Source organism: Centruroides sculpturatus, unplaced genomic scaffold (assembly GCF_000671375.1).
Source record: "Centruroides sculpturatus isolate CEXI.00-Female unplaced genomic scaffold, Cexi_2.0 scaffold287, whole genome shotgun sequence".
Lineage (NCBI taxonomy): Eukaryota > Metazoa > Arthropoda > Arachnida > Scorpiones > Buthidae > Centruroides > Centruroides sculpturatus.
In genome coordinates, this window is record NW_019384456.1 from 590,243 (window position 1) to 607,111 (window position 16,869).

Here is a 16,869-nt window from a genome sequence, read left to right on the forward strand (position 1 = left end):
ACAAAGCATGATTATTATTATTTTTTTAATTTAAAAACAAAAATTATTGATTATGTTAGTAGTTTCTAGTAGGTTATTTGTTTACACTCTCCCCTGCACCATTAATCAAGTAGGCTTTGAGATGACGTGTTATTCACGATCATGATAATCGTGAGTTGGGTATCCCTTAATAAAACCGCCCCTGACATCTTCATATAATTTGTAGCTCCAATTTTATCCTCCTTCTATATATTCTATGTAAGCAGCATCCTATCCAATTTAAAAAAACAAGCTTAAAAATTCATTTTTAATTTAAAACTACATAATTTCTAAGTGATTTGTCTGCAAAAATTGCTAATTAAGTTCAAATGTATGCCAAATATCTTGTAATTCGAACAGTAGACCACATCACAGCTGAGTTTCGTGTCCAAATTTAGATTCAGAAACTTAAAGTGGGCTTCTAAAATGTATTTTTTCTTAAATTTAGCCCTATTTTGGCTGATACAAAGACCCTTTGTATGCCTAATAAAAGGCTCTGTGTGTTTAATAAACAGCTTTATGTGGCTAATATATAGGGCCTTTGATTAAATACTAATTCACTTAACTACTTTCGAATACTAATTCACTTTACTACTTTTAAATTATTAGGTTTTATATAGCCTACAGGCTCAAATTTTAAAGCTTAACCTTTATAATATTATGATTAATCGACTAAGATTATGACAAAATATTCAAAAATATAGCCTGTAGGCTACACACAATCCATTAATTCGAATCATATTAACTTATATTACTAACAATTAATAGTTAACAAAGGTAAAGAAGCCTGCAGGCTTCTTGTTAATCTTATTTATTAATTATAACAAACTACGAGAATTTATGATTAAACATACCATAAATAAATGAAGGATTTGTGTAACATTAATAAAAGATACGGAGAAAATGTTAATTATAAAATCGTGTAACATAATTAACAAAGCATAATTGAGGCCCTATATCACACGTAACAGAATAAAGAAAGTTAATTAAATTGGCAACGGAATAAGACATCACAAACACTAGTCTAGAGATAAATGGAAGTCGGAAACGTTTGTATAAAAACACCTGCTGAGCTAGATAAAAAGGAAAACATTATTTTCGGCTGTTGTATAACCTTGTCAATATTTTTTTTCCCTATCAATTCACCGAACGAATTTAACATCCTATCAAATACTTAACTATAAATGATGCCGAACATTAACTCGAATTCCTGTTATAGCGTGATACACGTATAAACATTACTGAAATAATTGCATATTACGTTATACTCAACCTACATTTCTTTTATTATTTATAACCTTATACACGCTTAGAATACCGAAAAAAATCATTTAAAGTTATTCCTTTTAATAATTGAAAAGGTTACTTTTAAATTTACATGAAACGAATTTTTTTTATGCGTAAAACTTATTAATTGGAAGCGATTTTTTCGAATAAACTAATTAAAATCGACATTTAAATCGATTTTTTAAATCTTAAAACAGTTGTTTGAAATCGATTATTTGAAAATGATGATTTAACAATAGTTAATTGAAATCAATTTCAATAGAAAATTGAAACAGAACACTAAATTTCAAATTAACTGTTGAAACTGATGTTTTTATACAACAATCAATTGAAACTGATGTTTTTATACAACAATCGATTGAAACTGATGTTTTTATACAACAATCAATTGAAATTGAGACACGTGTTAGGTGTTTTTAAATGAAAAAGATCAAAAAATTAACTCGTTGTTGAGATTTTTAAAACTTATATTTAAGTTTTCTTGATATTAATGCATTTTTTTCTTCGATTTTTTAACGTTATAAAAGCAAATATAAAAGAAAATAATGTGAATACACTTTTAAATGTAAAATTACTAATAGTATTGAGTCGAGACTCTTATTATTTTATCGACTTTTTAATTATTTTAAACTTCTAAAATACATACATCTTCTGTAAAATTACAAAGGATAAAGAAGAATCTTCTTCTAACATCATAAATAAGCAGAGGTGGGATGGTTAGAGAACACTTTTTTTTAAAACAAGTTTCACGAGTGTTTATATACTATATACACAAGCTCCATACTTTAGATCGAACACACATTTACAACCAAGGTAAGGTGTTTTATTTGGGAGAACACGCCAATTCTCGGATAGCCGGATAAACGGAAGAATACAGGTTGGAAGTAAGAGCGGAAGGGTTGCTAATGTACGGATAATTGAAAGTCATAACACCAGGAACGGGAACAAACCTGGGAAGAGAAAAAGCCGAAAATCCAGGATTGGAGGCTGATGTCCAACAATGGAAATGGGTGGTCGGTGATTGGCCAAACAGGAACGATTGGGAGTGGTTTGCAGCCTCGGTCGATGAGTCAGTGTTTCCTGTGTCTGCGTGTCCAATCCTAGACAGTTTGTTCGCATTCACACCTGTGTATAGACAGTCGTAGTTAATGCCTTTCTAATACATTATCATAAAGTTAACGCCTGCTTAAAGTTGATGTCGTTAGCATAAATATAGGGCCTTACTGTTAATTAGTAACTTATATACACGAATCATATCTTCATTAATAACCATGATAAAAAAATAATAATAATGATGATTTATTAATTAAGGAAAAAAAATGCAAAATTTTGTAAAATGTTTCAATTGTTTTAAATAATAATAATAATTTAATTAATTTTATAATATTAATATTAAATTTAAATTCTGTAAATCGTATAAAGTTTATATATTAACCCGATGCTAAATCTATGGAATAGTCTAAAATTACAGGCTCATATATGAAATTACGGTTGAAAATTCGCGGAATTAATTATGTTTCTGGATAATTGTCTTCTCTCTACAACATTTATTCTGGAAGCTATGTTAAAACATGGGTTATATTTTAAAAAACTGGGCTTTGTAATAAGGTTATAACTTAATTTGGAAGGTTATAACCTGTATAAAATAAGTAAAATTGATTCAAAAGTAATATAAAGTTTCGCTTCTCTTATGAGCCTTAATTTTGGATTGTCTAAACACGTATTTTCGATTTCATTCAGAAGAGTCAAGCCTTAAGGCCTATGCAGATTTTTCATTCTGTATCAGTGAAAAGTTAATGATAACTTTGAAACACGGTTGGAGTGGTTCCGAACGGCATTTTAAACCTGTTTTTTCGTATGTCAGCTGTCAAATTACACGAAAAAATATCGTTAACGCTGTCAGTAAAGTAGGCATTGACTTTAAGAAACTCCTGTCTTTCTTCTCTTCCTAAATTACTGCAAAATACTATTCTAGACTTGTACTGCAGGCAGGGCCTTACTTGCCTATTAGTATAACTACATTACTTATTTTTGGGGGTCATTTTTACATTCTTATGCCTCTAGTTGAAATTAAAACCTAGTTATACATTCTTAAGGGCCTATAAAACTCGAAGGCCTTGGCCTGTTTGGCTTTAAATCATGTTTAACTTTATATAAATTGTATATAAAACTGCAACGTAAGCAATATGATCATTGTATAGCCTGGTGCTTTTGGGTTTATGTATATATACACTATAGGCTTGTTTGTATGGCCTTATATAGTCTTCAAATTTATATATAAATACTGCAGGGCCTTTAAGACGTTATGCAGCCTTATACTATATAATTTTGTATAGTCTCGTTTATGCTATAAAATATATTTTTATGTTATTGCATGCCTTTGAGTTTACTTTGTAAGCTTGTGGCTGTGTGTTGTAACTTTATTTAAGGCCTTAAATGATTAAATAAATTGCAGATCTTTAAACGGCAATCTCTATACAACACAGCCTGACATCAAATCGTGTTTAATATATTAAAATAAGTTAATTTACCAAATTTAAAAATGAAATTCCATTAAATTAATATTAATTATTACGTAAAGCAACGAGATTGACGCCGTTTAAAAGGTTAATTAAGGTAGGAGGGAGGCCGATTACGACACGAGACGTCACAGAGTCACCGTTACGGCATGAAAATGATGTGTGGAAACCAATCATTGGCTTAATTAAGTCTTTGACATTCGACCTTAAACCAATAGAGTGGATGTAATTACTTTGCCATTGTGATGTTTAGCACCTGGTGTCATTTCGTCCAATGAATGCGTTATGTTGCGTTATACTCTTCGGATCAATGGACGAATTTTCGACCATCTGCCACTCGACACGAGCTTGACATGCGTATTTGACATTTCCTCGTCCGATACGTCAATCGCTTACGCCAGCTGCACCAATAATTATCGCATGTTTCGTCGTGTAAGTCGACATTAAAGATGACAACCACGTGGTTCATTAAGAGCATCGATTATTTTATGAATTGCTCTGTTTAAACATTAAATTCTATAAAGTTAAGTAGTGTTTCTTTACGTGTTTTCTGGTATACGTACGAACCTAACCTTAAACGGTGTTTTGTAAGGTAAACAAATACTCCTCGAGTTACTACTTAAAAGTGGTCATCAATAATTTACCAACATTCTTACAGAATAACGCTTCTAAATAAGGTATACAAACTATGCTTCTGCTTGTAAAAGTCGATGCTAGTAGTTTAATTAATAAAGTTCCTCTCTTTAGGAGGTGCATTCGCTTTGTCTAAATAGTGTGCACTTTAACGTCAAATTTGACGTCATTGTTGCACTTTAGTGTCAGGAATAAGTAAAAAATGACGTCAAATTGTACACTATTCGGACAAACAAATGCACCCAGGCTTACAAGTACAGACAATAGACTACCAGCTTCCTTATAAATTTATTAACATAATTAAAACTATAATAAAATATTCGAATAGAATAATCGAGGAAGATTTAATTTTATTTAATGAAAAACTGAGTTAAAACACCATAAATATTAGGGAAGACTTATACAATAGTAAGTTGTAAAGTTTAGTACCTATTACGTAAGAATATTTTTAAATTTAAATACAAAAATATGGACAAATTAGATCACCTGTTTCACAGTTATCGTCGTCTTCATCCGTCTTGTTTCGCTTTCTCTTATTGGTTTTCTGTGTAGAATCGTCAGTTTTTGGCTTGAGTATCTCGTCGATGGTGTACGACATGACGTTCGATGGTTTGGAAACGTCCCTGTTAGCGTTAGAAGCAGGGGTGTTGAGGACGGGGGAGTCGCTAGTACGGGAGGTTTGCCCTAAATTAGAAGATTGCAGTGCAGTCCCCGATAGAAGATAAGTGGTCGGTATGTAGGGGAGAGGTGGAAGCGATAAAGGTACTTCGCTGGTGGGCGATTGTCCACCTGAGTGTAAAGGAAAGTAGTAAAATTACGTCATAGTAAGTCCGGTGACGTTTAGACTCGCGTAGGCCCTAAATTTCCGCAGTTTTCTGAAGGTACAGTACTTACTGGTGGTTAGCTGGGGTTCTTCGGCCACTAAATGGCCACTGTTTCTTAAGATTCTGTTGATGGAGGACACGCTGGGGATCGATTGTTCGTCGCATACTTTCTGGCTACGTAGGAGGTCCCGAATCTCCCACGCGAAAATCGAAGGATTCTCCTGTTTGTAACGTAGGATTTTCCTCACCACGTGAGGCGTTGCAACCTGCTACATTAGTGGAATAAAGATAGAAAATTAGAGCATTTCTCGAATAAGATTTGTTAAGTATATTCGAGTTTCGAGTGGATTGGAGAGAAAAATCGCGACGGATCTTCTTTATATCGAAACGTAACCTCGATATAGCGATGGAAATGCAAGTAAGAATGTCCTAATTCAGTGTAAGACTTTCGTTATGTCGAGTAAATTCCAGGTATGTCTTCGATATAACGATAAAAACGTGAATAAGAACGCTCTAATTCAAGATAAGGCTACGTTATATCGAGTAATATCCCAGTAAATCTTCGATATAACTTCGCTTCTCTAATTTTCAGACTTAGAGTCTAGAAAAGTTAAATTGTAACTTCGTTGTAACGAGATAAATTAGAATATTTCTTCTCCAATAGCCTTGTTATATTAAGATAAAAACTTCGCTTCGTTATATTGAGAGAATTCAAAAGAGAACTTCACTCTAACGATGAAAAAAGACGTCTCTAATTTAGGAATTTAGCTTCATTATATCAATAAAACGTTACAACGAGATATCGAAAAGACTTATCCTGATTCATCTAATTGTAACATTTCTCTCGTTATAACAAAGTCACTGACTTTTCTCGAAACCAAATATTGAGATAAAAATCAGTATAAGTGCTTGTCTATCATTATATCGAAGATTTATCCTGACTTTTCTCTACATAACGATGCTAAACCCCAAATTATAGAAGACTTATCCTGAATTTTATCGTTACAAGAAAGTTCTGTCTCCGAGTTCCTACGTTAAATAGAGAAAAATTGCTGCATATCTTCACTATATCGAAATACATTGAGATAGTTAAGATCAGTACACTTCTACGATGTTTAAAAGCATAAAAAATCACCTAAAAATTGACGAGGATCCAACTTTAAACCAATAAAAGCCTTGGAAAATTAAATATCCCTCTATAAAAAACGTTAAATCGAAGATTTCTCTTGAATTAGTTCTTCCACTTCTTCTCTAAGTGAAGATGCAGAATGGAGACAACTGTAGAAACCTCGTAATAATGCATTCTCATACCACCTGGAAGGTTTCATTAAGTTGTTCAACAGCCGAATTGACCTCGGGCCATCGAGGTTATCCATCACCTGCGAAATCTGACAGGAGACGGTAGCTCCTACCACCAAAAAAAAAAAAGAAAACCCCCCCTAAATAATAACACTAAATTTCCGTATTGTCCAAGAGATAATTCGCAGAAACCTTCAAATTTTTCTATATTTTATAACAATAAAACACTAAAATGAATTTATTAAAAGATTCTGCAACGTTATTTTTCTATATTGGACCCAAAAATTTGCATATATTTGGTGAAATTGCCAGCGATCTCAGCAGACTTCGTGGGATAAATCGGCGACTCGCTCTCATTACACTTAAAATAAACTTCGGCAAAACTTCGTTATAACGATGAAGAACAGAATAAGCTTCGAGATTTGGCTTCGTTATATCGAGAAAAGTCGGGATAAATCTTCAATATGACAATAAAATCAGGGTAAGCCTTGTGTAAGTAGTAATTTAACATCGTTACGTCGGGGCAGAACTTCTCTATAATAATAAAAATCTGGATGAGTTTTCTAATTTGTCTTCGTTATATCGATAAAAATCCACATTATATTATGTTTTTACGATTTACGTGCCAATTCGACCCCGTTTTAACGTCAGAATGCTTTAAAACACGTATCATGCCCGCAAACCGAGTAACCGTTACGTGAAGTTCTATCGATATTTTTACTAAAAATAACCGAATTAAACCATTTATTTTTATACGCTGAGAAGGGGAGGATGAAGTGAAGGTGAAGAGACAATTGCTTCTCACCTGCCCCAATTGTTCACGCACTAACTGCACCGTCACGAGTTGAACATCGATCGTGACGAATGTGGCAGATGCATCACTCGGATAAGTTTAAAGTTCATTTAAATTTTATCGAGGGGAACGTCTTTTTTTCTTTTATAAATATATATATACAATAAAAACATCGCATAATACGTCACAGGGTCGCGAGAAAATGGCGCCTGCCTCTTAAATCTAAGCTCTAATTGTAACTTAACTAAGAACTTACTTTGGGCTTGCTTCCTCCTATGGAACCAGGTTTGATCGATCCGGTTTCGTAGAATCGTGTCAGAATTTTTGACACGCATCCGTGAGATACCAGCAACTGCCTCGATATATCGCATGGTCTGACTCCCATAAGTGCCAACTCCACGATTCTTCGACGAACGTAGTCGGGTAGAGGCCTCCCATTGACAAAAACACCTCCCAGTTGGTTGATGCCAGCCTGGCCTGAGGGGGGAAAAATCAGTTAGAAGTCACACACCCTTCTTACACTAGAGCCGCGGCTAAGAACGATACACTAATGTATAGCTGCAGCAACGTGTTAAACACATAAGTAGGCCTTTTCTATTATTACTACAATTTTGAGGCCTCTGCTATTAAAAACTCTCATGTTGTAGATCTGTTTAGTTGCAGAAGCCTATCTTACAAACATTACACAAATAGGCCTTCATGTAATTGAGGCCTTTGTGTATTTAAGCTTTCTATGTGCCAAATTGTACGAATCACTGTTAGATAGGCTGTGTTCAGACAGGCTTTTCTTACGTAACGTCATGCTGCAACATCAGATGAACCTGTCTGAACGCAGGCCTGCATCAAAACTATAAAGTCAATTTACTAAACTAGGCCTTATTATAATCCAGCCTTTTTGTTACTCTTTACAGAATAGTTTAACATATTCTGCATCCACTTTTCCATCGATTTCAATGGTAATTTACCTTTAACATCAATAAAAATGGCAAAATGTTGATACAGTAAAGTTATATTCTATACAAAACCCTTCGTAACGTGTCTATAATAATAAATTAATAGCTTAAGACAAGATTACAAAGTCAAATTTTTAAAAAATTCTTACCTTTAAATTACAATTCTGAAGCATTACAAGTAAAATTGATTAATTGACACATTCGCAAGCGGGTAATTTAAGAGGAATAAATAATTTGAATAGTTAATGTAGTTTCGTACATCAACAGACACGCTAAACAAACAATGAGAGCGAGATGAATCTGTGGATCACATCTGCCTCTAAGTGTTGCGAGAGGCATAGGAAGAGGGGGAGAATAAACTAGAAGAGAGAAAGAGGGGGGAAACGATCGAGAGGGCGGTTCTCCACCTGCTTCGGTGCATCACTATCAATTATAGACTCCCTTTCGTCAGCCACTTGTCTCTGCAAGTACCTAATGATTAGTTAAGCACTAGTCCATTCCCTCTCGGGAACTAGATTAACTGCAGTTACCGGGCCATTCCCACTAGGTAATTGGTCGAAATTCGGCAGGTGTTTGGCTCTCGACTTTTTCTTGAATATGCCTTGGGTCTAATTACAATAACAACAGTTTCCTCGGGTTTCTTTCTTCTCTTCTTCGACCCCTCATAATAAATATTAATGAACCACGTTTTAACATTACGGGTATTGCGGCTCTTGTTTTATGCCCTTTGCTACAAGTCTGTGAACATTCTGATCGCATTTTCTAATCAAAAACATTATATTCATGATTATCTGCATGTAATTTACGATTTATTTCGCTTAATTTCTTGTTTAATTTTTATAATCACTGCATTAATTGATTACACAAATGGATCTTGATGAATTTTGAATATTAATATTGAGGACGCTAATTTTTAAATATACATTCGATTTGTATTGTAAATGCAGATAAATTCATAATATTTTGCTTATATTTTCTCGATTAAACAGTATTTTTGTTCAATTTTATTTAACTTTAATAATACTTTTTAGTCCATTTTAATTAAATACACTTTAACGGGATGCTGGCTTAAATCGAATTGTATCAACTCTTTCCGCATTAAGCTTAATTTTAATTTTAATTTATCGAAAGTAGCCATAGAAACTGTCTTTTCTGTAGTTAAAATCATAAAGAAGAATTTAATTTTAATTTAAAAATATACCCCAAAATTGCCCTTCTGTAAGTAAAATTCGGACTTGAAGCAAGAAATACAGAAAAAGATCGTTTCTTGCTTATTATCAAATCTACACAAAGAAAAATTTATTAAGCTTAAAACTTGATGAATTATTCAAAGAGATAAACATAAATTGTACTTTTTTTTTATCACAATGTAAATTCTTTAAACTGATATATCATTCGCTTAATCCGCCGAAGAATTCGACTCCATTTTGAATTAACCAACTTCCTACACTTCCGTAATTGATTTAACTCTGAAATTAACTCGTTTGAACGTCTCCCTTTTGTTAACGTAAAGCAAATACGGCTTTATTACCTTAATGAAACTGTTATGAATCCCTTCCTCCCTTTCATACAATTCATAAAGCAGGAAGGAGAAGACTTAATTATCGTTTACTTCGATTTTGTTATTATATTTACAGTCGAAATGAAAAATTTCCACCGGTTATCGCCTCCAAAATATTCTCAAAAATAAATTAAATTAATAATCGATTTTTAAAAATTAAATTATATAAATTAACTTTTAATTGTGGTGGCGCTGCGATAGTTTAATAGTTATATCTCTATGACAGAGATTTTGCCATAGAAATCAGGATTTTCGTTCTATTGCGCCACCTAACTTTTTCGTTTCTTGTTTTGCAAAAATCAAATTTTGGACATTTTCTCCAAAGTTTTATATATAAAATTTCTCATGCAATTACTCTCAAAGCATTCTGGCATGGAAAAAGAAAACAAGAGTCTACCGATAACACGCCAGAACTCAAGTTTGGCAGTAACAAACGAGACAGTTTCGTCTCCCCCGGCCATAACAATTGATGTATGCAGTCACAATACTTCCCAAATGACCGCTGTTACGTCACGGCCGCAACCACCGTGACATTTAATTATGACAAAAGCTTTTTTTCCCCGTCCCGAACTACCAATCGTGCCTTAGAATGGCAACTGTAATCGTCCGGAAGTTACAACGTGTGTGGATGAGTCGCCGGCCCGTTATGGCCGATGGCTTATTGAATTATTTGTCAAATATCCCGTCTGGCCAGGTTTTGGCCACGGTATGTCCGAGGTTTGCCGACGTTGTAGAAAAACCTTTCTTTTTATGTCGAGACGATCGTAAAATGCAACTTTTTTTTTGGACGACTTGGCAAAGGAAAAGCTATGATTTGTGAGGCTTACCAGAAAACTTCTATATTAACCACTTACCATCAATATTACAAATTATTGGATACAAACCTTAGCGAATAGGTCTTGCGATATTTTACCCCCGGGTTGCTATATCTCGAGTTGCAACAAGCAGTTTAGTTTTATTTGTTTCTATCGGATGTAATTCCCCCCATAATCGTAAAGAAAAACTTTCTTTATCAGCAATGTGTCCGAACTCTTTCCAAGCATTTAGACCTAAACTCGTTACTATCAACCACTTCAAAACTCTTGTCGAGATAATTGAAACTAAACGCAATAAGAAAAATCTGTTAAAATTAATTATTTTATAAATGTTTTTAAATATTTACACATAAAAAAAAGAAACTTTTTTATTGGTTTTTCAAAAAAAGTTTTTAATAATTATTATTTTGATAAGTTAGAGGGCGTTATTCATTGCGCCCTCTAATTTATCGAATTGATTTGAATTTATAAAAATATATATTATTTTATTGAAAAGTAATTTTTTTAAAAAAAATATTACTTACCTGTGTGTGGCATTCTTCTATACTATAAATAAATTAAAATTCATCTAAAAATAAGAAAATATTTTCATAAAAATAAGTTCAAAATATAAAAATTCGTTGAAGAATTTAAATTTATATACTGTATATATAAAAATTACGGCGCCATCTAGTGATTACTTTGCGCAGTTGATACCTTAATTTAAGAAATTATTCTTTTAAATTAAAAAGTGATGTTTTGCGTTTCGTTATTTTTTTAAACAGAATAAAATATTTTATTTTATTTATTTTTTTTAGTATTAATTAATTATGTTTAACGCGAATCCCTCAGGCTACAGGCATGTATTTGTGAGCCCTGTAGGCATATCCACATGCAGACATGAAAGGTATTTTGGCATGCTTATGAGTGTTGTATCATTAATTTTTATCAGAAAACGGAGAAAAATTATATAGAACAATGTATATGTATGTCAAGACAACTAATCTGTAGGCATTATTGAATAGGATCAATAATGCCTAAGTTGGTAACAATATGTATAACATGCCAATGTAATATTATTAAAAATTATGCTGTTTTGCACAATTTCATTCACCAATAACGCAATTTATTTACGTTCGTACACAAATAACTATGTTTTATGTAGCCTGTCACGTGTTAATTTAAAACAAGATTTTTTTTAATAAAATTATTAAATACAGTAAACAATTACGATCTTTATGTTTAAATTTATAATTTATTCCCCCAAAATAATATATTTTTTTCAAAATTTTGCTATGCGAATACCTTAAAAAAACACTCAAAATGTCGGCTTAATCAATGCGTTGTTTGATTCTGAATCAAAATTGTTACCTTTAAAAATATTGAATAATAGATTAAAAAAAATAAAAGAAATTGTTAAAGAATATTCTAAAAATATTCTATACTTTATAGAGATGTAAAATTTGATCTCCTACGAGTTTAATTTGATCGATTTTGTAAGTTATTCATCGAGAGCAATTTACATTGTTATCTTCGAACTTAGAGAAATCTTTGGATTTTCGATGATAGATTTATGAAGTTGAGTCTAGAATTTAGTAAGATTGATAGTTGGCGAAATGATCCCGTCACCCCACCTCGTCAAAGTGACCAGAAATAAAGTACAGTTGTAGTATCTGCTGTGTCATATATCATAAAATATAACTATAAATTGGTGCCATTATGCTCGAAACACACAGTAATTGTGTAAAAATTCGAAACTTCAAGTTAGAATTACATATATGCGTGTTAATAATAAATTTTAACCGCATTATTACGTCAAAATCAACAATTGTTACGTAATAAGAAGTTTAAATAGCATTATTACGTCAGAACTAAACTTGTTACTTAATAATGCATTTTATGCATATTATTACGTCAAAACCAATAATTATTTAAGATTTTCAATTGTCTAATTTTTTAAAATAAATGTTTTTACTTTTTCTTGAATGAGTTTTATTTCATTATTGCATAACAATTGTTAACTGTGATGTAATAATACGGATAAAACGATACCTACGTAACAATTATCGGTTAAGACGTAATCACATGTGTAAAGTTTATTATCGCGTAATAGTTGTTGGTTGTGACGTGATAAAACGGACAAAAATTGTAGTTATTATGTAACAATAATTTTTAACTACATTATTACGTCACAGTCAACAACTATTACGCGACAATAAATTTTAATCATACGATTACGCCACAAACAAGTCACGTGGTTAAAACCTATTGCGCGTAATAATTGTTGATTGTGACGTAAGCGTATGTTTAAAACTTATTATTACGTAATGGCTGTTGGTTTAGACGTAATGATGCGATTGAAATTTATTATTACGTAAAATATTCTGGTTTTAACGTAACAATGCAACTAAAAATTAATAAATTACGTGACGTTGCTTTACGTTTTTATTTTTTAGCGTTTTTTTATTACGTAATAATGAGTTTAAATATTTAAAAAATATTTAAATATTGCTTTTATTTCTTTTTATTATTTTTATTATATTTTAAAAACGATTAAATAAATAAACGTAATGGATGTTTAAATTTGAAAATAATTCATTTAATTGTTATTAATTAATTAAAGAATAATGAAAGGAATTTTTAATTTTTTAATAAGAAAAAAATATATAACATTATATTGGCCTTTATAAATCAATGTAAAATACTTTACTAATTTAATAAATAAAATTATTAAATTTTTCGAGGAAAAAAAATATATAGATNCGGCCTACGAGACGTCTAAAGACTGAACTCTTCTACAATCACGGAAAACTGGAAGGGTGGAACAGACGAAACACCTTAACTAAGCCGTAATTGCTATCATTACGGCAGTTTATCGTGCATAATTTAGTAAGCGAGATCGCTCTTCTCACGTGCTTTAAAAAGAGAAATAAATATTCTAACATCCCCACAAATAAAAAGTAAAAAATAAATTAAAATTTATTACCGAAATTTTTATAAACAAATCTTTGATCTAAATCTATATTTTTTAAAGTAAATTTATTAAATTTTATACAATTTCAGGATATATTTTAAAAATCATAATTAAACGATGTATAAATTAATAAATATTTTTAAAGTTATTAAATCTATACGATGGCCAAAAGACGGTTTACCACGATTCTACATTATCGAGTGTTTGAATTAGGCAGCAATTTAGTGTCTACAAAGGTTAAGTGAATTTTGGACCGTTTTTTGTATATTTTAAATGCTGAATTATGACGTTATAAATGTCGGATTATGCGAGAAGTTGGCATACACAAGACAAAATCGACAGGTATTTTAATAAAGAAAGATTATAATTTTATGCAACGGGGCCCCTTCGTGTTGTAAGTATGAGGCCTGCCTGTTGGGTTATGAGGTTGGTAATTATATGCTTTTAATCTTTTCTTACAGCAGAACACATCAACATCTTTACACTTTAATTATAATATCGCTTGTGAACATTGTTTTTATCTGACTAGTAAACAGGCAAGATACAATAAACCTAATCGAGAGTTTAAAAAAGGCATCAGGTTAGTTCTTACAGTGGTTAACTTACTTTTGAGCCACCATATATAAAGTTTAGGAGAAAGCATTTTGTATGGTTAATTGACTTTTGGGCCACCCCTTACATTTTTATAACCGTCAGAATTATTGAAATAATTTAATATTTTCTTATAATGTTTTGGAAATTTAAATTTTAATCAGATAAAGTTAAGAATTTAAATAATTTTAAGACACAGATTTAAAGTAAAAAATAAAATTTATACTTTAAAAAAAATTATATAAAAATGTCAAACTTTTTAAATATTTTAATATTAAGTTTTAAAGCCAAGTTTCAATATATTACATAATAAATTATTAATGGAAAATTATATTTTTATAATTTCTTTTCCTATAATTTCTTGGATTTTTCTCTGTCTATATATATATAAAATGATGCATTGACCTTACGTGACCTAAGAAACTGATTATTTGAAAGTTCGAACGTTTTTCCTGTATGAACTTTGACCCTATTCCGGGATGTCTATGCTAGAGTTACCTATAACCTATAACAATTTCCTCTGTCACGACGGTGTAAATTGCCAAAATTTGCATTCATAGTTTGATTCTATATCAAAATTACTGAGTAATAACATTATTATCAAAGAATGCCCTTTATTATTTAACATGCCACCTACTTTAACACTATAAAAATGGGATTTTATATATAATTTTATCCAGTTTAACTTATATACTAGGATAACTGTACTAGCAAATAGGGTCGAATTTAGATTTGTTGTGGCCCTAAGCTATAATATATCCTCCTATAATATAAAAATTTAGTACCATTTGGTGAAATGATACTAAATTTAATGCTAGGCCCTAAACTGTAAATTCTTTAGCTTATATTAAATACAGCACTGCTAATAGAAACTACTAGTATTACACTATTCTTGCTACTAATCCCTTAAAGTGCCAATACACTGTAGGACATTTGAGATACATTTAAAGGGCCTACAGACACTTTTATTTATGATAATTGCATTTTGAGTGCGTGCCAAGTTGTAGAGGCCTTTATGTAGAATTTATAACCGTTCTATAGGCATTGCATGACAATGCAAATGTATTTATGTAGTAGGCACTAATCGCTAGTTTACGAGGCCTTAAAACGAGTATGGCTTCTAAGTAACGTTACGCTACAATTTAGAAGATTTTAAATATACTTTAAAAGTAAATTTTTACTAGAAAAAATGTAAGATTTTTCTCGACGATTCGTACTAAAAACGTAACAGACATTTATTATGCAAATATGTATATTTCAATTATTACGTAAATTGCAGCCGCCTGTTAATTTAACAATTACGCTTTTAACGGCCGTTTAATTCGGGAAAAACAAGAAAAACAACGTTTTTAATGTTTTAAAGAAGGAGGAAAAAAACGCAGTTTTTAAAAAAATAATTAATTAATTATATATATAGATGACAATAGATAAAGCAGTACTTACCTGCACGAAAGAAGCGCAGCCTGTACGGATACGGGCGAATGTCACCTTTTCGTTAAGTTTCGATCACGTCATTGGACCATAAAGCACCGGCACGGGGCGGGGCGGCCACGCACCCAATAGCTAACTTGGACCGGCGGTCACGTGACAACCCTTTACCAGAACCAAGTAATGAAAGTTTGAAGCAGGGGATGGAGTAGGAGAAGCACCTGCCTCTTTAGTCTCTGTCTCTCTTTTTCTCTCTCTCTCTCTCTCACTCTTGCCTTAAATCCCATTCGCGATTAATGAAGGACATAGGAAATTTTCTGTGTCCTATGGCGTCCGAAACGGCCACGCCGTGGATTATCTTGCTGTCATTAAGGGGAGAAAATCGAATGTTGTAGCAGGTGTCGGCCTACGAGACGTCTAAAGACTGAACTCTTCTACAATCACGGAAAACTGGAAGGGTGGAACAGACGAAACACCTTAACTAAGCCGTAATTGCTATCATTACGGCAGTTTATCGTGCATAATTTAGTAAGCGAGATCGCTCTTCTCACGTGCTTTAAAAAGAGAAATAAATATTCTAACATCCCCACAAATAAAAAGTAAAAAATAAATTAAAATTTATTACCTAAATTTTAACTTTTAAGCAACATTTCCAAATTATACAAGCGCCATTCTTATCTGTTCTAACTTAGCTATTTTAAAGGCCTAATTAATTAATTGTTTTTTTATGATTTCAAGAGATTTGGGGTCATAATTCATTTCTGAAATTGTAGAAATTTAAGTGAATTTTTAGAACATTGTTGGCACGCTACGAGCATTCACGAAGGGGTGCCATATGATGCCATATGTAAATGCATAACCGAGTAATGGGTGTGAAGGTAATTGAGAGATCATCACCGGTGTTTACGACTTCTAAATATCTGTATCGTGCGCAGATTTCTATCACCTGACGATTTGGTAACAGTTCATGATCCCCCTCAAGGCTTCCATACGTCCAGCTGGTACGAGGATCACGAATTGTATCTCACTCACTCTTCATCCTTTGTGTCAGGAGCGGAGGATAACGGGTGGATTCTTTTGATCTCTCCTAAATTATAAATTTGGGATTAGGAAAAAATTATACTAAAGCTTCCTCAAAACACATTAATCAACGCGTTACGTTTAAAAACCAATGTTTAATGCAGTTCGAATGGGC

The 16,869-nt window shown here is 32.0% G+C and overlaps 1 protein-coding gene across 1 annotated transcript; it reads right to left on the reverse strand.

The window, feature by feature from the left end:
• Nucleotides 1–1,920: 1,920 nt before the first annotated feature.
• On the reverse strand, nt 1,921–15,729 carry LOC111620677 (paired box protein Pax-5-like). Its single transcript, XM_023362654.1, has 6 exons — nt 15,690–15,729; nt 11,227–11,270; nt 7,630–7,850; nt 5,352–5,550; nt 4,944–5,246; nt 1,921–2,430 (listed from the first exon to the last, which is right to left on the reverse strand). The coding sequence occupies exons 2-6, from the start codon at nt 11,237–11,239 to the stop codon at nt 2,129–2,131; spliced, it is 1,038 nt and encodes a 345-aa protein (XP_023218422.1). The 5' UTR covers nt 11,240–11,270; nt 15,690–15,729; the 3' UTR covers nt 1,921–2,128.
• Nucleotides 15,730–16,869: the final 1,140 nt, after the last annotated feature.